Source organism: Octopus sinensis, linkage group LG13 (genome assembly GCF_006345805.1).
Source record: "Octopus sinensis linkage group LG13, ASM634580v1, whole genome shotgun sequence".
Taxonomy (NCBI): Eukaryota; Metazoa; Mollusca; class Cephalopoda; order Octopoda; family Octopodidae; genus Octopus; species Octopus sinensis.
Genome location: NC_043009.1, coordinates 35,426,622 through 35,452,430, shown reverse-complemented (window position 1 = coordinate 35,452,430; position 25,809 = coordinate 35,426,622). Strand labels below are relative to the sequence as shown.

General features: G+C 36.7%; 1 protein-coding gene across 1 annotated transcript in view; it reads left to right on the top strand.

The window, feature by feature from the left end:
* The window catches only part of LOC115218269 (glycine receptor subunit alpha-2-like), a 602,367-nt gene that overhangs the window by 133,060 nt on the left and 443,498 nt on the right, over positions 1-25,809 (top strand). The window contains exon 2 of the mRNA XM_029788018.2: positions 18,652-18,735. Coding sequence (XP_029643878.2) covers positions 18,733-18,735 — 3 coding nt within the window. The 5' untranslated portion in view covers positions 18,652-18,732. The remainder of the gene's footprint in view (positions 1-18,651; positions 18,736-25,809) is intronic.

The window sequence follows — 25,809 nt, the reverse complement described above, 5'->3', positions numbered from 1 at the left end:
ACTAGATGAAGCAGTACCCGAAGAAAACGTATCCCATGAGACAAGGCAAAATAAAATCAACAAAATAAGGAAGACATAGCCAAGTAAACCAATAGACAATATATTAATGAGAAACGGTAACAAAGGACACAGCGTGGCAAATACCTGGGAAGAATCAAAAACCCTGGCTGTCTCAAACCAGAAACTGGTGGTTATATGGTTGCTGCTTAGGACCAACTAGGAATTACCAGAATAATGTCCTGAAATATGAAAGCAGTTTATCATACTGCAGAGATAATCCAAAGATAATCGACCACATAATCTCTAAGTGTAGCAGACAGGCACGAACAGAATACTTGTAAAAGCATGACAGGGCAGTTCAGTACATACACTGGTCAATATACCGCATATACAACCATCATCAGAAAAACAATTGGTGGGAATACAAGCCACCGCAAGCTGCGCAGGACGCCGAGCTTACCATCCTTTGGAGTTTCAGTATTCTGACTGATCAAGAAATACAGGTAAACCCACTATATGTCATTGTTAAAAATCACATTGAAAACACTTGGTCTCTGATGTTGCAGATCTGCCGAAAGTAACACATCTCTGGAAAAGTGTCATTCTGATTCTTCCTTCATCTCTCGACGAACTGCAAACTTCTATATTGTCCACCGGGGGGCTTCAGTATGAACATTTCAGAGTGTTTCGGTGCCAAGCGGTACAGCATATCGTTTCCAAATTTCTGGCAGACTGAATTTCGGCATGGTGCTGTTTTTCTCACAGACTACTGTGTAGTCTCAAAATCAAAAAGGAAACAATGCACTTGCATGAAATTAAAAATATAACTTGGCGACAATTTACCCATCGCACCCTGTGTATTCAAGTTTAGGGAATGCAGTAGATAAAACCTAGGCTGCATATGTTTCATAGCAAGTACTCAACGAGGGATAGACCGCTAGGTACTCATCAGGCCAAATATACCTTAGTTAAATGAAGGTTGCATTGTCAAGAAGTCCCATGTTAACTTACAGGAGACTTGATCAAAAGTCTTTGGCCTGATGAGTAGTTAGTGGAGTACCCTTCGATTGGGTAATTACTACTTCCGATGTTCTGCTAGCTAGGAAACATGTGTAGCCTGGATTTCATCAACTCCATTCCCTAAATTTGGATTTTTTATTTGCATACACAACAATCCGAGTTGCAAACCGTGAACTATAAATTAACTTTTCGATATGGGAAACATTTACAATATTCGATGTCAATAAACCGTTATTGTTCCTGAAAGATGTTTTTTCATACCTTTTACGCCTTCTACGGACTGGACGATGATAATGTATTTTGAACTCTAAACAAACATAGCAGTGAGCACACGATAAAATATGTATGTATGTATGGACGTACTTATGTATGTATGTAAGAAATGCATATATGTATGTACGTGTGCGTATGTATGCGCCTCCTTCCAATATATATGTACATATATATATATATTATATATATATATATATATATAATATATATATATATATATATATAATATATATATATTATATATATATATATATATATATATATATATATATATATATATATATATTATATATATACATTTGTACAGCCATGAAACGATCGTAGTCTTTTACTCTTTATCTTTTATTAAACTTTTAATACTTTTGATATATATTCAAAATAATATAAAATTTATTTAATTTTATGTATTGGCTTATGTTTTTCATTGTTTGATTTGCCTAATATTGGTTTTATCTCTAATTTAATATAATATATATATATATATATATATATATATATATATATATATATATATATATTATATATATATATGATATAATATAATATATATATAATATATATATAAATGAGCGCCATACTAATACACTTGTTTGTTTGTACTCCACCTGCCTTCGTCTTTTGTTTATTTTCATAAAGCTTCCCCCTATATATATATATATATATATATATATATATACACTTATTGATAAATAATTTTAAAAGTACATTCATATGAAAAACAATTATTGTTAAATACTGCATTGTCACAATGGAGTACCCGTAGGGGAATGTAGAATTTATAATGAGGAAGTGCTTCTATAGCTTAGAGAATGCTAATGGCTCGATAGGAATATTAGGGAACTAAACAAAAGCGATTATTTGTGGGTGGGTAGGGTCTAAACATATTAATAGGCATTGTTACGAGAGGAATACCACCTTAGGGAATGCAGGAAAGAATTTGATTCAGCGGCAAAAAGTAACTAGTCGACTTTATATACAGATTCGTTATTTGTTAAATGCAGAATATTTAATATCCTTCAGCTAATATTGTGTGAGGTTTTACAGCTATAATCGCAATTATCCTTGAATTTTTTCAAACTTGTTGAGGTGAGTAACAGGAATTCACATTCACTTCCAGAGTCTGTAAACAATTTTTGCGAAGAAAATAACATTAAATTTATTTCTTTTTGAGATATAGCTTGCGGAGTGTTGACATTCAGTTGTTTCAGAAGTGGATAAGTTAAAAACAACGAAATATTATTCTAACTCAAATTTTCATATACATATATATGGGTGTGTGTTTTCTGTGCGAGTGTGGAGGAGCGCGGGTATGTATCTGTGCGAGCATGTCTATTCATAACTATATACTTATGTTTATATAGAAATATCTACTCTTATATATATATATATATATATGTGTATGTGTAAATATGTGTGTGCATAAATATGTGTGTGTGTGTGAACATAAATATATACTTGTGTTTATATAAAAAATTCTACTCATATATATATATAACACTTATAGTATATATACAATATACATATGTATGTATATATATATGTATGTATCTATGTATGTATAGACGGTAACTGAAAGAAGCCCGTCGTATATGTATGTGTGTGTGTGTGTGTGTGTGTGTGCGCGTGTGTGTCTGTGTTTCTCCTCCCTGTCGCTGGACAACCAGTGAAGGTGTGTTTACGTCTCCGTAACTTAGTGGTTTGGCAAAAGAGACCGATAGAATAAGTACTAGGCTTACCAAGAATAAGTCCTGGGATCGATTTTTCGACTGAATGCGGTGCTCCTGTATGGCTACAGTCAAATGACTGAAACAAGTAAAAGAATGAAAGGATATATATATATATATATATATGCAGAGAGAGAGAGGGAGAGAGAGAGGGGGAGTGAGAGAGACACATACACACATACATGCATACATATATCATCATCATCATCATCATTATCGTTTAACATCATCCTTCCACGCTGGTATGGGTTGAACGGTTTTTCAGATCAGGAGGTGGCCAGGCAGAAGCCTGCGCCATGCTTTCGTTTTTACCGCTGGATGCTCTTCCAAACACCAACCAAGCTAGGAAAGGTCAGGTGGACATGAAAACAGATGGACGTGTGTGCAATGGAGGTCTGGAAACTGGCCATGTTTTCTGATTTTTACCTGAAATTGACTAAAAAGCGCGGTGCAGCGGCAACAGTTGCCGAGCAACTAAAAAAATGGTGATGACCGAACTGCTTGCATAAGCAAGCTTGACGACGCAAAACAGCAGGCAGAAGTATCAACTGGTGAGATATAAGTGCCAGACATACTGTTTGACTAGGTTGGATTTCGGGCTGAATTCTGCACCAAAGATCATGGTAACAGTGCTCAAATCTATCCAAGATAAGAAAAGGAACCAATTTCTACATAGATGACATCCTGGTAAACAAGGCTCTAGTGTCTGCCGCAGAGTTAGTAGGTGACCTAACGAAGCTCGGGCTGACTGCGAAATACCGGAGCTAATTGTTGGAGCTGCACTGGAGCTCAAGCTTCAAAGAGACAGATGTGTTTGTGTTTCGGAAAAGAAATGAGATTCCGGAACTGAGTTTCAGCATCAACAGACAAGAACTATTATCGATGTGTGGTAGACTACTGAGTCACTATTCAATCGCTGGGTGGTTTTGAACAGCATGCAGCAACGTCATGAGACGAGCCGATCGGGCAAGCTGGGGTGGCAAAGTGGTGCAGGAGAGCATAGAGCATAGTTGAAAATGGCCTGCTTGGCAGTGCCGGAAGATAGCTGCAATGAGTTGGCTAGGTGACTCGGAACTAAGGCGACTGCATGCTATGCATCATAAGGGCGTGGGTAGAACCCTGTATCTTGACAGGAAGGTTGACTCCGACGTTACTAGGCAGAACATTCAAAAGATGATCGGGAGCTGTGATAGGCGTCAATCCATCGACCATGCTCTGGACGTGCAAGAGCCGGAAAACATATCAGTAGAGCACAACTATGGACAATTCGCGGTGGATGTGACACACTACCGGCAGGGGACGTAACTCTCGAGAGTCGACTGTGGACCGTATCGGATGACAATATGGAGGGAAATGAAGACAGATACTGCGGATGAGGTTGCGCGTATCCTGAACGAGATATTCCTGGAGTGGTACCCTGTCGAATAATTGCTGATGGACTGATGGATAATAGCACATTTCGTTCGGAGAAGTTGAAGGAGATTCTCGATAAATGGAATGTGCACCATTTCTTCAGAGTGGCATAAAGGCCGAGTGAAAATTGAATCTTGGAAAGTACACTCGCACGAACAAGGCCATGGTGGAGAGAGGTGGGAGTGGTGTTTCGGTACAATATATCTCCCCGATTAGGACTCACAGAGCGATATCCAGGTATGTATGACGGCTCACGTCGACAGCATCACAACATGCTGAGGAAAAGGGAGAACTTGCTTTCGTGCAGATAGGAGTTGAAGTCTGGGACAAGCTCTCAAAGGTGCAATGCACATCTCAGTAGGGGATGAAGTGAACCGAAAGAAATGGGTCAAGGGCATCAATGGGTCAGAAGCCCCTACCGGAAGAGGCGGAGTCTGTGAGGAAGTGGACGGAAGTAGGACCAGCGTGGCAGCGGGAGTGGGCGAACGCCTGTAGACGTGCGAGCAAGAAAGGGTATTAGCGGTAGATTCTAGCGATATATCAGACGGGTAGGGCTCGTCTCGGATTTAACCCAGCTACATAGTCGATGCTGAGAAGTCGGTTAATCGCACATTGTTCTTCATATAACAGTTGCTCATACTACACAGAGTTTCGATAAATTGCTTCAGCTAATGCTCGCTAAATGTATACTTGTCACGAAATGAAAAGAGATACAGGATTAATTTAAAATATAGATGTATTTTATGTACATTACGACAAAGTATCGCATGTATATTTAATCATATTATGCTGATCTTTGCAATTATTGGTATGTGTGTATTCTATAGTAAAACAATATATGTATATATATATATATATATATATATATATCATATATTATATATATATCATATATATATCATATATTATTAATCTTTCTCATCAACTTCTTATAATACTCATACAGTTACAAATTCGACTTAAAATGCGTATGTATTTATTAATACATATCGACATATCTGAATATTTTAAAGTATATAAATATACATAAAAATACAAGTAAACAGAATCCATGTAGGATATATATAGAGAAAAGTGGGAAAACAGAAAAATGATATTTTTTTTACGAACTCGCCTCATATATAAACTATCTAAGAGATAGCAACACTGATTACTCCTTATCCTGGTCTATAATTACGGTGCCCCCTGCCTTTGTAGTGCTACTTCAAATACATGCAGTTTATCTATAAGGGAATCATATATTATCTTTAGATCATATAGTTTAAATACATTAAATAAATTCTTTGATGCGATTCTCTCATTTAGTCATAAATTCCATTTCACTTTTTTGAAAATTTATACAACCAAACATATTGGATGATTGATTTGGAATAGTGCCTGAAACTTGCAACCTTTTGGATCTCAGCTCTGTGTATATTCCAATGTACTATGTTTAATTAGATTTAAGTCTCAATAGGTTAATGTACTTGACCCATCATTCTATGTTCTCCACTGTATCATTTGCATAGGTAAGAATTAAATTTTATATAAACCTATATAAACATATAAATATATACATACACACACACACACACCACACACACACACACACACACATATATATATATATATATATATAATATATATATAATATATATATATAATATATATATATATTATATATATTGGCCTGCTCACTTAGTCAGCGGGGTAGCGTCGTCCGAAGCCTAAAACAATGCAAACGCATTGTGACCAGCGATGTGTAGCAACATCTGATGGTCTTGGTCGGTCACGGTGATCACGTGATATATATATATATATATATATATATATATATATATATATATATATATATATATGTATGTATTGTTGCTACGTTTATTTAACTGCTTCCTCTTTTATAAACACTTTGTTTGCTTCCTTGCGGCAGCTTTGTTGGCGCTTTTCCCACTGTTTGAAGTGGGAAGCACTGTATAATTTGTATAGAAATGGCATGCGAAAATCTGGGTTCTTCAGAATTTACGTTGTTCGAAGAAGAATAGCTGAGAGGAATTACTGTGAAGCAAAGAAGATGGAAGATGGATTTCGCGACCGTGGCCAGAGGCTACGACGAAGAGTAAATGTGGAGTAGGAGAAACTTCAGAAATACAGGGATATGTTATGTAGGGAGGGGCACGATATTAAGGTGACTCCTCTGACAAAACAAAGGTCGATAGTATACGGGATATACATTTTGAAAACGAAGATTGACACGGCTACAACACATCAAGTGGAAAAAGTCTTGAAACCCTTCTGGCAGGGAATTATATACCTTGTCAGAGGAATAAAGTTCGCGACACTGGAGATACGGTTTCAGATCGAGACAATTGCCAGCCAGCATTCGGAAACCTCCTTGAAGACATACGAGGTGGTACTTGTACCCGTTTATCTTGGAAGACGTGCTTCTAGGGTAAGTGCTAAGCCTCGAAGATAAGATTGTGGTCCGTCAAGCCACTAGAACAGCACATAAAAATTGGCCAGAATAGGACCTGGAAATGGTTATTCAGACTGCCCCGGAGGACCTAGAAAAAATGACAGAGACCATAACGTTCAACGAAGTGATACTTACGGTTACAGTGGAGGGCAGGGCCCTACGCTGTTACAAGTATGGCCAAAAAGCTACACTAGAGCAGAATGCCTTCCGCGGCCCGTAAAGACACCGGTGTTACCTGAAAACGAAAAAGAAACTGCACCTCGACCTACTGCGAGAATATGTAGGAGAAAGCCCAGCATTGAGAAAGAAAAAGAAAACAAATCAGAGGAGAAAATCAGGGATGGATGGGAAATGGCAGAAGGAAAAAGAGAAAGAGGAGGTCACAAGCTGGTGATGATAACCCCCACCCTGCATCCACCCTGTCCCCATCCTGTCCCATTGTCCTGATGGGGTATAACAAGCTGCGCATAATGGTCGAAGGAAGGAAGCATCATTTCTACAAATGTGGCCAAAATGACCACATTAGATCTGAGTGCCAGCCTCCCCCAGAGAAAACATCAGTGCCCTCACCTCCCGAGAAAAAAAGAAACAGATTCACCAGAGCCAACAAAGATCTTTATGGAAGTGAAAGCAGCAGAGGAGGAGGAGATGATAGAGTACAAACCGGAATGCGACGATTAGAAAACGCAAACTTCGAGGAAAAAGAGAAAATCCAACACAAGTCCCACATGCAAAAAAAAAAATTGCTCAAGACATACAAGACATACAAAATCCCCAACCCCTCCATCATTTTCCATCCAACTTAATTTTATTGCAATTAACACACAAAATTCCAGACTAAACTATAAAATATAAAAAAGATTACCACAGATTACTAATTATGAGAAAATAACGCCAAAAAACTTTTTACCATTGACAGGATCAATTATAACATTCTAAAAAGCGAATTTAAACATGACATAGGCCCTCTGAGAAAGGATTAGGTCTAGTTGGGTGGAATACGACGGTGGAGGGGGTAGAGTTTTGCGTGTCTTGTGTGTTTTTATCAAGATTTTTTTGCGTGTGGGACTTGTAGGGTTGAGTTGGCTGTTGGATTTTCATTGAGGGCCTAGTCAAAGACACCTCGTAAGCACTGGAATAATGGATTGAGATGGGATTACCATTCCATCTTCAACTCCAGGTAAATCCACTACCTTTATGACAGCTCTCAATGTAGGATGTTTAAATATACGCGGCTTGGGGTCAGTTTGGAAGCAAGGTTGCTTTGTTGCTGATCTTATGTCGAATAGATTGGATGTAATAGTTGCCACGGAAACCAGACTGAGTGAACTGCGTGGCTCTCCCCTATCCTAAACGGCTAGGAGAAACTCATTTCTCCGTGAAAACTTTGAGGAATGAGTTGCGTCGCAGTTCTGCTCAGGAAAAATATGTTTCCAGAGACAACAACTATCTTCATCGACGCGGAAGGAAGTTTGGTCGCCCTTCACGTGACGCTCAGCAGTGGCAATACCTTCAGGCTTGTAGCTGTCAATCCTTCCACAAACACTGGACAGTCTGGTTATTTTAGAAGCCTAGAGAACATCCTTGGTACGTCAGACACTTTAATAGTGTTAGGAGACTTTAAAACAATCTGCGATGCACAAGTAGATTCTGTTGCTCGAACCCGGATTGGAGTGGAAACCAGTGCTTCAGTGATCTGCTTAGTCATTTTCAGCTGGCAGACTAGAATTCCTGGTCGCTCCATTGTGGACATGGACTAATAGCAACGGATCTTCTAGGTCTCACTTGCATACAATATAAATTGGCGCAACGACAAAAACTTTGCTAGGTGTCCACATTTCCACTACACAGTGATCACAAACTTGTGACCTGTAAGTTTGACTTAGGTTATGTAGGCAGGGTCCCGGCTACTGGAAACTCTCTTTTGGCTTGTGAAGAGTATAGGAGTCGGATTAGACAGCTAGTAAAGAGGGTATTGACCGCAAACATCATAACTAGTAAATGGTGGTATGCCTTCAAAGGGGCCATTATGTTTCGGTCTATTAGATATAGTAAGGAGCTAGTTTTTATGAAAAATAGAATAGAAAGGGCTTTAGTTGAGGCTCTTGATGAGGCACTGAGATCTGGTTTTGCATCCCAAGATTTAGCGGTGAGATTGGCTCTTTATCTACATGCAATGATACACGAGGGAATCAAAGACGCTGGGTGGGCCCATGTGGTAGAGAGGCTATGGGTTTCATGTAATGGGAGTGGAGGAGCTGCACAATGTTCTTCATTCGTTTTCAGTAACCAGATCGACTCGTAAGTCTTTGGCTACCCTGTGCTATAGCAGAAAACAATTGCCTAATTTGTGATGCAGTGAGACTATAACCAGAACTATATTGTCGGAAGCAAACTTCTTACCACAGAGCGTTTGTCATCATCATCATCATCATCATTTCGATCTCGTTCAGTGTCCGGGCATTGCTGATTTGTGGCGTTATATCGAACAGCTGCTGTCACGTGTGGGACAGATCTGTCGGCCGAGTCTGTAGTAATGATCGCACCGCCGTCCTCCTTCAATCTGGCAGGCAAGTCAGATTTCCCTGAAAACCCAGAACCAAGCACCCTCTCCAATTCCTTCTCTCCGGCTCACAGGTCTACACTTAGAGAGGTACCATCCACTCTTGCCATTTTTGCAACTTTCACCCACCTTTCGAGAAACTCACTCAGCATTTTCCGGGAGTACAAATACAGGAAGCCCAATATACCCATCCTGATTATCCGTCTGATAAGATAACGCCAAGCACATGCATCATAACGATATGTGCGCGACATGGTGACTTCATACCAAGATAAACAATATATGGCTTTGCAGGTGGGTCCCAGTTAGAATTTTCTTCGTGTCGAATGGCTCATCCCGCTTAAAAGGTCCGTGAATAAAAGCTGTTTAAGGATGACTATTATGGTCATTATTTTGATGAAAATTGTTAGATTATTTTGCTGGGCATGATGGAAAGTGTCAGTTTTCCATGATCAGCATACTAAACTGACACTTGTTTAGTGATGATGCTTCCGGAACCATGCGAGGATGATTTTTGTGGTTGCTCTACCTTTACATTTTTACCAATCTTTTTGAGTCATGCTCGTAGCTGAGTACTGATACTTCCAAGCGCACCAGTTACTATTGTTATTACGTCTACTCTCTTCATTGCCCACGTATTTCTTCACTTCAAATCGTCATAGTTCTTCTTTCTCTTTGCCAGGAACTACTATGTCGGTTATCATTCCGTTTTTGTCCACTACAACAATGTCAAGTTTCCGATATCTGATCATGTGGTCATACAGAATCATTGCATCTCATAGGATTTTCCAATCTTTGTTCTCAATAACTCTTCTGGAATTCGGTTATATCATGTTCTTGCTCATTGCAGGCCGTAAGTTCCACATCGCTCTGAATAGAGCTTTCTTGCCCCTTTGTCATTTCGTGTTTAGTATTCGCGTTGCACCAGTTTCGGGTATTCACTAACAATGTGCTATACCGTGTCACCTCTCTCACCACATATTCGGAATTTGTTACTCTAAGTTGTTTTGTCAATTTTGCTCTTTACATAGTTCGGCCATAACGCTAATTCTTGTGCCGCGCTTATAACCGCTTCTGGTTCTAACTTCAGGTCACTCCTCCGCATCCATAACCACCGGTCTTCTGTATCTGTCTTAGCCTTCGTATCTCTTGCAAATTGACCGTGCATTCTTTTTATCATTTCGATGCTGTGTTTCTTTTTTCGTGTTCCTTTCCTCTTGTTTTTCTTTCTTTGCACAATTATCAATTTTGATGATGCCGGATCTCTTCACGTTTCAGCAATAGTTCCACGGCAATTTTTATATGCTGCCCTAAGCTGTTTCCGGTGCTTAAACACAATCCTCACAACTGATAAACCTCTCCCACCCTTTCCTTTGAAAAGGAAACCTATCAGTGCCATTCTTAGGATAGAATACTCCGTGCACTGTCAATATTTCCTGTGTCTTCGTATCTATGTTCATCAATTCTTTAATTTGCCAGTTTAAGATACCGAAGTGATACTAACGCCCATGTATTTACTATTTGGATTTTATTTCATCCATTCAATTTTCAGCACAATTATACTATCACCGCTTATTATTGTTATTGTTGATGTTATTATTGTTGTTGTTGTTGTTGTTGTTATTGTTGTTGTCGTTATTATTATTATTGTTATTATTATTATTATTATTATTATTATTATTATTATTATTATTATTATTATTATTATTATTATGATTATTAATATTATTATTATTATTATTGTTGTTATTATTATTGCTAAAGAGTCATTAATGTTAATTCCCTCTGTTCTGTAAATGTAATTACAGCCGATAAGGTAAAAAGGAATATAGATATACAGTAACCAGCATATGATGTACACACTTGTAGTGAGAGGTGTTAATAGAGCACTCGATCAAGCATTGCACAGCCATGATAAAAGACATCTACACCATATGTTTCTTCTATTAGTATACATTGAGCGAAACATATTAAATATGCAGTAAGCTAGTATATGTTTGTGTACGAACACATGTATGTATTATGTATGTGTGTGTATACACACAGACATAGATACACACATACACACACACATATATATATATATATATATATATATATATAGAGAGAGAGAGAGAGAGAAAGATAGAAAGAGAAAGAGAGAGAGAAATTGACAGAAAGATGGATAAGTACTTATATGTATATTTTCATATGGTATACTTAGGAGCACATGTATTCCATTTTCTGTCTCTATCATTTGTCATATGTGTATGTTTGTGTATGTGTGTACGCATGTGTGTTTATGTATACGTATGTCCTATCTCCTATATTTTGCTTGTTTCACACATTAGACCGTGCCCATGCTGGAGCACCACTTTGAAGAATTCATAGTTGAACGAAGTAACCCCAGTACTTATGTCTTCTTAAACCTGTTACTTATTCTATCAGTTTCTTTTCCTAGTGTAAACACACCAATAGTAGCTGTCAAGCGGTAGTGGGGGTACAGACACAGATACAAAAAGGACATACTTATATATACATATGTATAAACAAAAGTAAGACCCAAGGTTCAAGGTCTACGAAGTTAGTGAGCGTCAAGCAGTCGGTAGAAGATATGAATAAAACAACTGACAAGAACAATAGTGGTTTATTGGCGCAGATGGTTGTCAATTTTTCTCCTAGGAGACTACGATAAACTGTAAAAAGGCTATTTAATAGCTCACCGTTAGGGCCTGTGGTTGTAGTATATGCGAATAAACAACCAGCATTGGGGAATGGAGTAGATTGGGTTTTATCTTCTCCATTCCTTAATTATGGATATATATATATATATAACAAAATAATAAATAAAACATATACATATATACATACATATATGTACGTACCTACATCTATATGTATATATACATGCATATATAGGTACAGGACACAAAAAAAAAACGTCGAACACAATGAGAAACGAAAGCATAAAAACAGAACCATGGAAACGGACATTTTTTAAGCAACGAAAAAACAGGGTATAAGACATACAACGCAAGAAAATTCCCCTTCTTCAGCCGCCTCCGTTTCTCCTACTACTACACCTCCTCCCTCTCGTCTCCGACATGTGACCAGAGTCCTGTATTTCTGACCACAGCCTTCAACAAGTATAGACGCCATCCTATCCCTTTCTTATGCCGTTGTTCTCACGCGTTCAAAATAATATCTCTTTCGTTCGGCTTAACAGCCCTTAACGTTCGTATTACTGTTATTCTACTTGTCCTGTCGTTTACTGTTTTTATTTTTATTTGTATTTTTACTGTCTTGTATTGTTTTTACTGTCCTGTTTTTGTTACCACTTTTAACCCTCCGCAAAAAATCTAAAATTATTTGCGGGAAGGACCATTTCACTCAAGTCGTGTCTCGCCTTTATCTTCGAAACGCGGAGTAGACGAAATGGAGGCGGCTGAAGAAGGGGAATTTTCCTTGCGTTGTATGTCTTGTACCCTATTTTTTCGTTGTTTAAAAAATTGTGGGTTTCCATGGTTCTGTTTTTATGTTTTCGTTTCTCATTGTGTTTGACGTTCTTTTTTTTTTGTCTCCAAAAGCACCAGAGTCACTCGGGGGCCGAGAAGTTCGTGTGTTGGCTCTTATAAAACTAGTTACAATTTGAGTAGTGGATTTATATAACTGGTGATATTTTGCCGGATTGTTAAAGAAAAAATTTATAAAACGAACGGTAACAACAATTGCATATTTTTCAAATTGTTTGCCACTTGTCCCGTTAAATAATTAATACGTAATTAAGTATATAAACACAGGAAAAATTGTGCGTATTTACACACACTCACAGATGCGTGCACATGTATATGAGGGAATTTATATAAATTAGAAATATAAGCACATACATATAAACACGCATATATATGTATATATATATATGTATATATATGTATATATATATATATATATATATATATATATATATATAATATATATATATATATATTATATATATATATACACATATATACATATATATTTAGATGGGATGTGAGAAAAGAAGTGCAAAATATACTAATGCATACACGTACACGCACAGCCGTACACACGTGCATAAATACGTACATATATAAATCAAGTAAATAACTACGCACGTTCAGAAAGCGACATACGAAGTGGTATCAAAACGTATATACAGCTAAATTCCCTCTGATTAGAATAGCCACGCATCACGTAACTTGATTATTTTAGATACAAGTTCACTGTATGTTGTATCTCTTATTTCTGCTTTCAACCAAAGCTTTATAATTAGTATAGCGATGTCTCTGTATATTTTACTCACACACAACACACACACACACACACACATTCACACATACACACACACACACATATACACACACACTCTCTCTTTCTCCCTCGCTGTATTTGTCTCTCAATGACAACCTCTTATTGTAGTTAAAGTATATATATATATATATATATATATATATATATATATATATACTTAGATGGACGGTGGAATCTGCTTGGCAGAAGAAAAACGTCCCCTGAGTGGTAACATCATCCGTGAGAAAGCACGGTTATTATGCCAGCAGTTCGACAGTGGAGGCGTAGCAGAAGACATCGAAGGACCGCAACCAAGACCATTGACTGTACCAGAGCCCGAAGATATTCAAGCCAGCAAGGGATTGTCTGTTTCCAGAAACGGTTTTAAATAAAATCTCTTTCGCTGCAAGGAGGGACAGCATCAGCCGACAAAGAAGCCGCCGAGAAGTACCTTGATACCTTCAGGCAGATCATCGAGTACGAGGGATACAAGCCAGAACAGATTTTCAATATGGTCGAGACTGGCTTGTTTTGGAAGAAGATGCCTTCCAGAACGTACATCATGAAGGGCGAAGCCAGAGTCCCAGGATTTAAAGCACAGAAGGACAGAGTGACGCTAATTATGTGTGGCAATGTTGCTGGCTTCATGATGAAACCAGGATTTATCTACAAGTCCACGAAGGCCTTCAATAATAATAATAAAATCCTGTTGCCTGTCCACTGGATGTACAACCCCAATGCCTAGATTATCAAAAGTCTAACGTTGAATTGGTTCCACAAATGCTTCATCCCTCAAACCAGCGACTACGTCCAAAACGTATGCACGGAATGCAAGGTGTTGCTTGTTATGGATAATGTTGGTGGTCACTCTTTGGATTTGAATCACGAGTGATCCCAAATCGAGTTCCTCATTACTAACACTACCTCCCTCAACCAGCCTATGGACCAAGGCGTAATCCGTGCTTTCAAGGCAATTTACACTCGGAACTCTCTCCAACACCTTGTGGGCGCAATGTATTAGGACGAGAATTTCAAGTTAAAGGAGTTCTTTAATTTCACGCTCGCAACGTGCCTGTCATTCATCCATGCTGCTCTTAAAGACATGATAAAACAAACCCTCATCACATACTGGAAGAAGGTATGGTCAGAGTGTGTTCAGGATTGCGAGCGCTTCTCACCTTAAGATATTCAGCACGTGGCTGTCAACAACGAGGTGACCTTTACAAAGGTACTTGGTCGCGAAAGTTTTGTCGACACCACGAAAGATGAGGTCAACAACCGCATCAATGTCCACTCTGAAACCTTGACAGTTTGCGATTTGTTAGAGTTTACTAAGTCTGCCAGCGAAGAGGAGTGAGAGGAGTTGCCAGATCCAGAGAAAGAGGAAGGATGATGTGGGCCGGAAAACCGAACATTTGTCTGACTTTTTAAGGTCAGCAAAGGAATTACAAGGTTCGGTCTCTCCAATTTCAAAATGCCACCAATGTTGCTATGCAGACATATAAAGAAACAACGGCAGCAACTTCGCATCATCATCATCATCGTCTTAAATCAGTATCATTCATTATTGTTGAGTAACCGTACATTTTACTTTATTTTTTATAAAATTATTATTATGAAATGGTATGATATGATATGATATAATATGATATAATATGATATATATATATATATATATATATAATGCTACATAAGAGAGAGTGGCGAGTGATGAAACAAAAATGAAATAAAGGAAAATTAAAGTAAACAACAGAAGAAGAATAAAGCAAAAAGATCTCCCTCAAGTAAAGGAAAGATTAAAGTCTATTGAACATACACAACGGGGATGTGAAATTTACCAATTTTCTCTGCAGATGAAAGACATCAAATATATAATGTCTATATACAATGGACAAATCTATTTAAAAGGAATTATTCACAGTGGTTGGTTGCCTTTCAAATGAAGAACCTACTAAATCAAAATCCAGCTAAAATGTTCACTTTGTATCTTTCTCTTATGCTTATTCACACGCCACCATTTTTCTTCTGTCTTTTAACACATTTGGAAACTAACTTCCATGTATAGTTGAGGTGATAACGAATGAAACAAAATAGTTTTGATAAGGCGTACTCTTGTGGCGAGAGGAATTATAATCTTGTTATTATAAGATTATAAATTCTGTGGCCATTTAAAGGCTTCAGATCGATTGAAGGTAGGAAATTAAAGATTGCGGTATCCCTGCATTTATAACCTACGTGGTTAGATGAAGCTCTGCTATATATCAAACCCTAGTTATCAACATGTAGTCCGGTCGTGTGATAAGAAATATATAGCCTTGTAAGAATTTCTGTGCCTTCCTTAGTGTGTGTTAGTGTGTATGCGTGTGAATGAGTGTATGTGCGTGCGTATGTGCGCGCGCGCGCGTGTGTGTGTGTGTGTGTGTGTGTGTGTGCGTGTGTGTGTGTGTATGTAATGTGTTTGCCTCACCCTTTCCAGGTAATAGCGAGTATGCTGAACAAAGGATTCTGTACACAGAACATTACATTATGATATATTACCTGCTTCTCTTAAGATGAGCTAGGGTGCAATCTAAGGGAGATTTGGGTTATTATTACGAGTAAACTGAATAACTAGGTAGGGGCTATCAATTCAGTTTTGCTTTTATTCGGTATCCTTTTGTTTTCTTTATTTCCGGGTTGGACAGTTTCTGCATTTGAGAGAGAGGGGGAGAGGGAGAAAGAGAAAGGGGAAGAGATTTTATCTAATACTTGATAAGTACTTATCGATTCAAGAGGAAGGAATGGCAAAGTTAAACTTGACATTTGAACAGGAACAAATGCCGCAAGGCATTATTATTCTTATATATCCGACGCTTCGCTGCTTTTGTTTAGTCATGGAAGCAATTATTTTATTACTGATATCATTCAGCTGATTGAGCAAACAAAACCTAGACTCGCTTAAAAAGAAAAGAAAAAAAAGAAAAAAATGCAGGTCGGATGTAAACTCAAAACGACCCAAAATGAAACTACTTTTCTGATGTATTTAAGTTTAAATGCTTGGTTTGTTTGTCTCGACAAACATCCACTATATTTCTCGAAGATATTGCATAAAAACGACAACTGTGACTATCATACACCTCCTATAATCAAGACGAGCGTAAATGGATAAAATGACTGAGGGAATAAAATATGCTCGTATACATCTTTGTATCGGGAGTTCGTGACACATTGGCTCGGTGGCCAACGATGTGTCATGTATTTGGAGAAAAATCCTCACGTTAACTTGTTTTGTATTTTTCGGTATGTGCCATGAATCATTCCTTGAAATAGTACTGAAAATACTGAGTGTATTCTTCCGACGCATTCACATACTACTGATAGATAAGTTCCAGGTATCATATACAAAGGCAAAGATTTCTCTCACAATCACTTAATTTCGAAAGCACAATGGGCCAACGAAGGAGCGTTTACCTGGCTGCTACACATTGCAAGTTGCTCGAACAAAAATAAAATACAAATAAAGATGCCTGGTTCCAAAATCCGTTTGACTTTTGTAAGTTGTGTGAATAGAATTTCAGGAAATTATGAAAATTGAATTGCTAGGTAAGCATGAAAATATTTGTCTTTTAAAGTGGGATTCGAAAATTATTAAAGCAAATCTCGATTTATAGAATCGAAAAAGTCATTCAGTTTATATTTATTTCAAAACTTAGAAATTAAATTGAACAAATAATACGAATTAGAGAAAAACTAAAATAGAATTTAAAGAAAAAAAATATAAAACTCCATAAAACAGAACAGACTGAAAATTACTAGTTTTATTTTAACGTTAAATTTTAGTTTGCAAAACGTATGCATCATGTCTGGCTAAACGAGTGTGCATGTATACGTGTATGTGTGTCTGTGTATGTGCATGGATACATACATACATACATCCACAAGAGGTTACATTTAATATCAATTTTATGAATAACAAAACCAATCTTTAAAAGCTCGATTAAAGTCAATATGATTAAAGTATTTCTAAAGATAGATATTGTTTCATTATGTGGTTTAGAAAGCTTTCTTTCTCTTTTCACTCAAGGAAATGATTGATGACATTTGTGAGGCTTCAATGCTTATTGTTGATAGAGAAATGTACCAATATACATTAGCCTCCAGACTAATAAACGATGAGAAATTTTCGAGTACTGTGATATAAAACATACACAGACGCACACACACACACATACAGTTGTGTGTATATATTCTACTAATGTGAGACTGTGCTCCTGTATGCATCTCTACGTATATATGTATTTCTATATATATATGCATGTATGTATGCATATGAATATACATACACATATCCACACAGATACACACACGCATACACACACACACACACACATGTATATATACCCATAAATACATATATATAAGAGTTTGTATGACTGTGTATAGAAGAATATATTAAATTCCATCTTAGCCTGGTTTTTATGTTTTATTGTTTGCAATTTTTACGATTTTACAATTTTACAATATTGAAATAGACTAGTACTTTCATCCGTTACGCAATCATCAGGTTTATGTAGTGGCAGTCGTGTTCCACAGTTGTGAACTATGGAACACGATTGTCACTATATAAATCTGATGACTGCGCAACGCATGAAAATATTAGTTTATTTCAGTATTGTTAAATTGTAAAAAAATACAAATAATAAAACCTGAAAATCAGCCTGTTTTAATTTCATTGATTAGTATGTAAGGTATATGTATATATATATATGGTAAATAGTTAACATATATATATATAAGTGTGTGTGTGTGTGTGTGTGTGTGTGTGTGTGTGTGTGTGTGTGTGTGTGTGTGTGCGTGTGTCTGTATAAAACTAACATACATGTATATATATGGTAAATAGTTAACATACATATTTTTTTCTTTTTTTGCTTTTGCAGAAATTTCTAATGTTTTCTTCTCCGAATGAAAGATTACTCAAGCTATAAAACTCACTGAACCAAGATTGCACTAGATTATAAATGGTAATGTATAATACATTTAATCGGAATAGTCTCTATTATTCTATTGCGTCAGCTTTCTTTAAAATACTTTTTGTTATATAAAATTATATATTTATCATATCATGATTTCTCTTACATTTGAATATAGAAGTTCGCCTAGAAAGTTTTCTGGTGAATTTTACGCAACGATGGAAATATCACGTTACATTAACTGAAGAACAGCTAACTAGGTCTCTGGTGTAGTTGAGATTCTGAATTTAAAACATATGATTGTGACAATTTCTGCATTTCTTTACTTTTTATCGCCAAAATATGGAAGCTCTTGGCCTCAGTAAAAAAGAAATCAATGCTTCAAACATTCGCTGATGAACGTTATAGAGTTGTTATAGGCTTCTTTTGCAAGTTTCAATATCGGGTGAAAGTAATTCTTTTCCTTTTTCCAGCATCTTTAGGTAAAACATTGTTTTACTCTAAATCTGATGGAAAAGATTTAAAGTTGTATTGGCGAATGGAATTTGCCAATCAGTTTCTGACTTATATCGTAATCGCGGCTATTAGGTTTCAAATTCCTCTTGGGTAAAATCATGGAGTGCCGATACTTTTATAAGGATACACGTAAAAGAAGAATAACATGTGGCTATACAAGACATGTACGATAGAATCGTTTGTGAAGAGGATCACCTGAACAAGCTCGATTTTTCCTATCATTTCAATTCTGTATTTCTTTTGCAAGATTCTTGATGGGAAAATGCATATTGTTGATTTTTTTGTAGTTCATACTACCATTAGAAACACATACACCCATCATGTTTCACTTCAGTTTTCTTGCCGTCTAGTTAAATAATCAATGCGTTGACGGTTATTCAATTAATTTGTCAACGTCTTTTCATCACAATCTTCGACCTTATTACTGCCTCTGTGCATCTCAAGCACTTCTTTCTCTTCAGCATGTATTGCATGTTTATTGCTCGTCTCACGTTTGGTGGTTGACGCAACCTATTTCCCTTTGCTTCAAATTTGTTGCATAATACTCTCTAAAAACATTTAGTTAACCTTCAGCACTAATTTAAATTCCTGTGAGCAAGGCAACATCACATCCAATTGCACCAACCACCACTATGTTATTTGTTCAGTTCACTCGGGGATGGTTGTAATGCAGATAAACGTTGATCACTCTTGTGAGAGAAGCCAACCAGAATATTCGAACTGTGCACGTAAACTTAACAACTTTGGAGCAAATTTAATATTACGCTGTTGTAGGGCGGTGAGCTGGCAGAATGGTTAGCACGCCGGGCGAACTACATAGCGATATTTCATCTACTGTTACGTTCTGCGTTCAAATTCCACCAAGGTTGACTTTGCCTTTCATCCTTTCGGGGTCGATTAAATAAGTACCAGTTATGCACTGGGGTCGATGTAATCGGCTTAATCCTTTTGTCAGTCTTTGTTTGTTTCGTCTGCGTTAGCCTCCTGCGGGCAATAAAGAAATAAATATTACACTGTTGCTTTTGTTTCTAACAAAGTAACATTTCTATATGCGTGTGTGAGAAATTGAGAGTGGGAGAGAGAGAGAGAGGGGGGAGTGAGAGAAGGAAAAAGAGAGAGAAAGAGTGAGGGAGTAAAAAAGAAGGAAGTGAGCGAGGAACAAAGAGAGAGAAAGAATGAGAGAGTGTGTGTGTAGGGTGTTTTTTCTTATGCTCAATTACTAGGAACCGAATCTGTCATTTTTTTCGGTCACCAGTTGTCACTTGTTATCTATGGTCAACCCAACTCCAGTTGAAGATTATAAGAAATAACAAATGCTATTGAAAATAAAGAATACTATTTGGGTTTATTTATTCCGGATCCATTTTATAGTTAGCTTTTGAAAGAACTCTCAATTATATAACTGTATAAGCGTACATAGTTTAATACGTATGTGTAGATGTATGTGTGTGTATGTCTTGTGTGTTGTGTGTGTGTGTGTGTGTGTGATGTGTGAGTATGTGAGTGTATGAGCATATACATGCATGCATGTATGAGTATGTGTGTAGATATATGTATGTATTGTATATGTATATGTGTGTAATAAATAAATTAATTAATTTTAAAAAATATTATAAATTGAAAACAGGCAAATTTGAATTTTAACCCATTTCCGCGAAAATAGTCATACAAATATGTATAGATCGATAAGCGTATATGTGTGTATACTTTAAGATTATACGTATTTTTGTGTGTAAGTGTCTATACGATTGTGTGTACATGTGTATATGTATAAGTATGGTTATATTTGCATATGTGTATTTAAAACGTTGCATCCATTCACCGTAAGACGGTGGTGAGAGGGACAAACGCACACACACACACACACACATATATATGTGTGTGCCTATATATATGCATATGTATGTATGTGTGTGTATACAACCTTCAACAAAGTAACAGTCATGTATACAACTTGGACAGACACATAGCGCATAAACATACGTTCACATGTACATACACATGTGCTCACACACAGACACGTTTACAAACTTACATAGATACTCACGTACATACATATGTACATATATACATACATGCGTTTAGGCATGCGCACATGCATACGCATTTACACATATGCATACGTGCATACGCATGTACACATATGCATACACACATACATGTACACAGACATACATGCATACATACATACATACATACATACATACATACATACATACATACATGCATACATACATACATACATACATACATACATACATACACACACACACATAGATACGTACTTATATATCATGAACTAACTGTTACTTTCTCAGATGCAGCTCGGAATTTTGCCAGTGAACAGGTCGCAATCTCAAAGCGACGAAAATATTTTGGCAAATAAGGCGGCTAGCTGGCAGAAACGTTAACACGCTGAGCAAAATGCGTAGCCGTATCTCGTCTACCGTTACGTTCTGGGTTCAAATTACGCCGAGGTCGACTTTGCCTTTCATCCTTTCGAGGTCGATAAATTAAGTACCAGTTACGCACTGGGGTCGATGTAATCTACTTAATCCGTCTGTCTGTCCTTGTTTGTCCCCTCTGTGTTTAGCCCCTTGTGGGTAGTAAAGAAATAGAAAATATTTTGGCAAATTAAATTTAAATGTTGAAGGGAATCTAACGGTTTTTGTGTGTTTTTAAATGGGTCATATACACCTTCCATGCTACAATTCTTTTCGTTCCAGCACACGATCTCAGATCAGGTCATTTACTATGAAAGTACATCTCCGTAAATCTCAATTATATTTTAAGCATAAACCAGTCGTAAAAATGTGACGCCCTTAGCTTTCTTGTTAGGTCTTTTGACAGGGCTTACATTTCTATATCATTACAAATTGTAGAATTAACAGTGTGGAAAGTCGTTTTTCGAGGTACATACACATTTTTGTTTTATAATTGAACTTATCTTGCCAATAGTTCGCATTCTTAAGGTACTTCGCTATATATCTCTTTCTCTTTTGCTGCTTGCGTTCTTCTTAATTGACTCTTGTAAAGTTATTTAATTTTAAGATGTTTTATTTACGTCGCTTTCTAGAATAAAACCCCTCAATACAGATTTTTTACATTTATTTATATGTTCATTTCATGTTCAATGTTCATCCTACAGATTTACATTCTGTATATAGATGTTGTACCGTAGTATACTTTGACATCCTTGCATTTCGTATTCAGCTGTTCTGCCATACTTTGTATTTCAAGGAACCAGAACCCTGACTTTGTCGTTGTAAATAGAAAGTGAGGAATTCGCTATCGATTTTGATTGCCAATTTCTCTTTCAACCAGTGATATGTTCCAACAACTCATCTGAAATAGGCTGTGAGTTGCTTAGAAGAAATAGAATCTTCCTGTTTTGCATCTATTTTTCAATAGGAATTTGTTTGAAATTTGAGTAGATGAAAAATGTTATGTTATGGCCTTTATATTGTTACAGAAGACGAGGTTTTTGGTAGTGTTCTCAGAATATTTCATTTAGTTATTTCATGAACATCAATACGATTCTTTAGGGTAAGTAGATGACCATCAGCTGAAAATAAGCCTCAAAATCTCACTTGTTTCCATGGCTATTCTCCTCCCAATTGACTCACACCTCTGTTTCTTACAGTTTATAAGAATAACTGGTACAGAATACGTTCACAACATAGCGCAGGTCTGTGTCTGAACAAAGTGTTATATCTAAGGTATTTAATAAACTAAAATTCCTATATAGTGTATTTCATATAGTGTTTTATTGAATTTTGCTGTTCAACGAAGTGTTCTACTTTATATACATCCTTCATAAAGTAATCAATATTTTAATTAAGTTAACTTCCTAATTGTTTATTAGAGAGTTTTAGCTTGGTTATTCTTGTTGTTTAGTCTTTAGTCCTGATGAGCAGATAGACGATGAAATTTCAACCTTAGCCAATCTGTATTGTTCTATATCCAGTTGTATCTTGTCTAAAATATGCTTAATTTCAGAGCGGAGGATGCAATTTGAGGGATGATTTGGCAGCTATTTCTAGTATATCAAGTAACCATGTAGAGTCTGGCACGCTGATTCAAAACGAAACTGTAAATAAATCTTCTGAAATAAATATCACTATGACGGTATCTCCCTTTCGCCAAAAAAACTAATATCAAATAAAAACTCGTCACTAAGGTATCTTACAAATTATACAAAAAAATGTCAAAAGAAATGAGATACCTCGAAGACTTGTAGTAATGATGATGATGATCATCATCATCATCATTATAATGATAGAGGTGTGATGGTATGACGGTGAGGGTTATAGTGATGGTGGTGGCGGTTAGGTGGGTGTGAATATGATGTTCGTATGATTGATGTGGGGTAAATATCGATAAATTATTCCTATAAATATCAGAAAATGGAATTACAGATGTGTGTGTATGTTTGTATCTTTTATTATCGTATTCTTTCACTTATTCCAGTCATTTGACTGCAGCCATGCTGGAGCACTGCCTTAAACTGTCCAGCATTCAAAATACTACAGTATAGCAAGATTTTCGAGACCAGGTTCTTCAATGTACTGCTGATGAAAATGACAGCAAGAAGCTTTACCATATTATGAAGCAAGTTTATGGGTCTTTACTTTCCAAAGAGTCTTCTACTCTATATACTAAATCAACGAGAATTGCAGGCCACTGGATTGAATACTTCTCTGAACTCCTAAACTACGAGTCAGTTGTGAATGAAACTGTGGTTGATACTATGCAACAAAGACCTATCATTGGCTCCTTAAATTCCACGCCCTCATTAGCCACCAATGGAGCCGCAAATGCAAAATGTAATTAGTCCTAGAGCGCACAGTGTTCCGGAAGATCAAAAATGGCCTTCTCCGGTCACGAGTGCAGGAGACAGTTCTCATTCAACGTGGTTTGGGTTGTTTGCTAAGAATAAATGGAAGGTAATGCAGCATATGTGTGACGTGTGTGACGTGTGTTAGCGGGTGTATTCACAACTTTCTCGTTGACTTAATATGAAGAGACAGAAAATACGTTCTAAATGATAGCCAAATGACATCAGATATACTCCATCCCCCTCTCTCTCTATCTCTCTCACTCTCTCTATATATGAGTGTGTGTGTGTGTGTATAGTAGTGAGTGAACACATAGCAGTGAGTGAACACATAGCAGTGAGTTGGTATTGGACAGTTGATACGGCACTGTAAGGACCTTTCATGGCAAGTTTTAACATGATTCGTATTTTCATTTTTTGAGGTGAAGTTTTGTATAGAAGAATTTTAAAGTGTAAATAGTGACATTGTAAACTGCAAGCAAAAAATGCCACCGAAGAATAGTCCTTCATTTGGAAAAAAAAGTCTCATGGAGCTAGGGCAATGCAGCTACAGAGGAGGATTGAAAATGTAGAGCAGCAACAAAAGAGACCCCAAAAACAAAGAAAACGAACAATGCAATATAGGCAAAATGAATCAGAAGTACAATGGTCAAATAGATTTACTGATAATAGGACAATGAAAGCAACTATTCGTCAACAGGAATCAGCTGTACGAAAATCATCAAGAAAGCAAATGGTGAGAATTAGAGCAGCTCAAAATCGGCATGAAGAAACTGAAGTGCAAACAACTCAAAGTTTAGGTGAAACGATAACAAGAACATAAGTTTTACGATTTAAGAACGTTGCCGATTGGATTTTGTTGCATTTAATTACAATCTACATCAAGACGATGCCTCAGAACCTTTAGTTCAAATTTCTTCCATGAACAAGATTTGTCAAATTGTCAACATAGAAGACAAACTATTGGCTATTGGAGGAAAAGTGCTCCAGAATTTCGGACTTCCTAAAGTTACTTGTGGCAATGAAAACAGACTAACATCTGAATTGTTCAGAGAGGCAAATTACGACATTGATGATTTGACAGAATATGTGAAAGAAAATGATGAAAAGTTACTTCCAAATCAAAGAGAAGCATATGAAGTAGTTGTTGACAACATTAGGCACGAGAAGGGTAAAATATTCTTTCTCGATGCACAAGGTTGAAGTGGAAAGACATTTGTTATAAAACTACTTTTGGCTCAAACTACCATTGGATATATGGTGTAATGATATTCTTCTGTGCAATATCAGCACGAATCCAAGAATAGCTGAAATTCTCAGATGTCAATTGTTAATATGGGATGAATGTAGAATGGCACATAAGAGAGCTGTTGAAGCAGTTGATTAGTCATTGCGAGATAATTGAAATAATGATGCTCCAATAGGTTGAGGAGTGACAGTTGTTCCATCTGGTGACTTTAGACAAACACAGTTACTCCAAAGGGAAATAAATCTGATGGAATTCGATAATGCTTTAAATCATCATACTTCTGCCACTGCATAAACTTACTGAAGCATGAAACCAATATGCGATCATATCTTCATGGTCATTGATTAGTTGAGTGGTTTGCCAAAGATTTATTAAAACTGGGAGAAGTAAGAGTACATGTAGACAATGAAGGTGCAATACATCCATCACCTATTTGCACAATGGTGAAATCAGAAAAAGAACTTATGAACAAAATCTTCCAAAATTTCAATGCATAATATAAGGATTGGAAACGGTTGAGTAA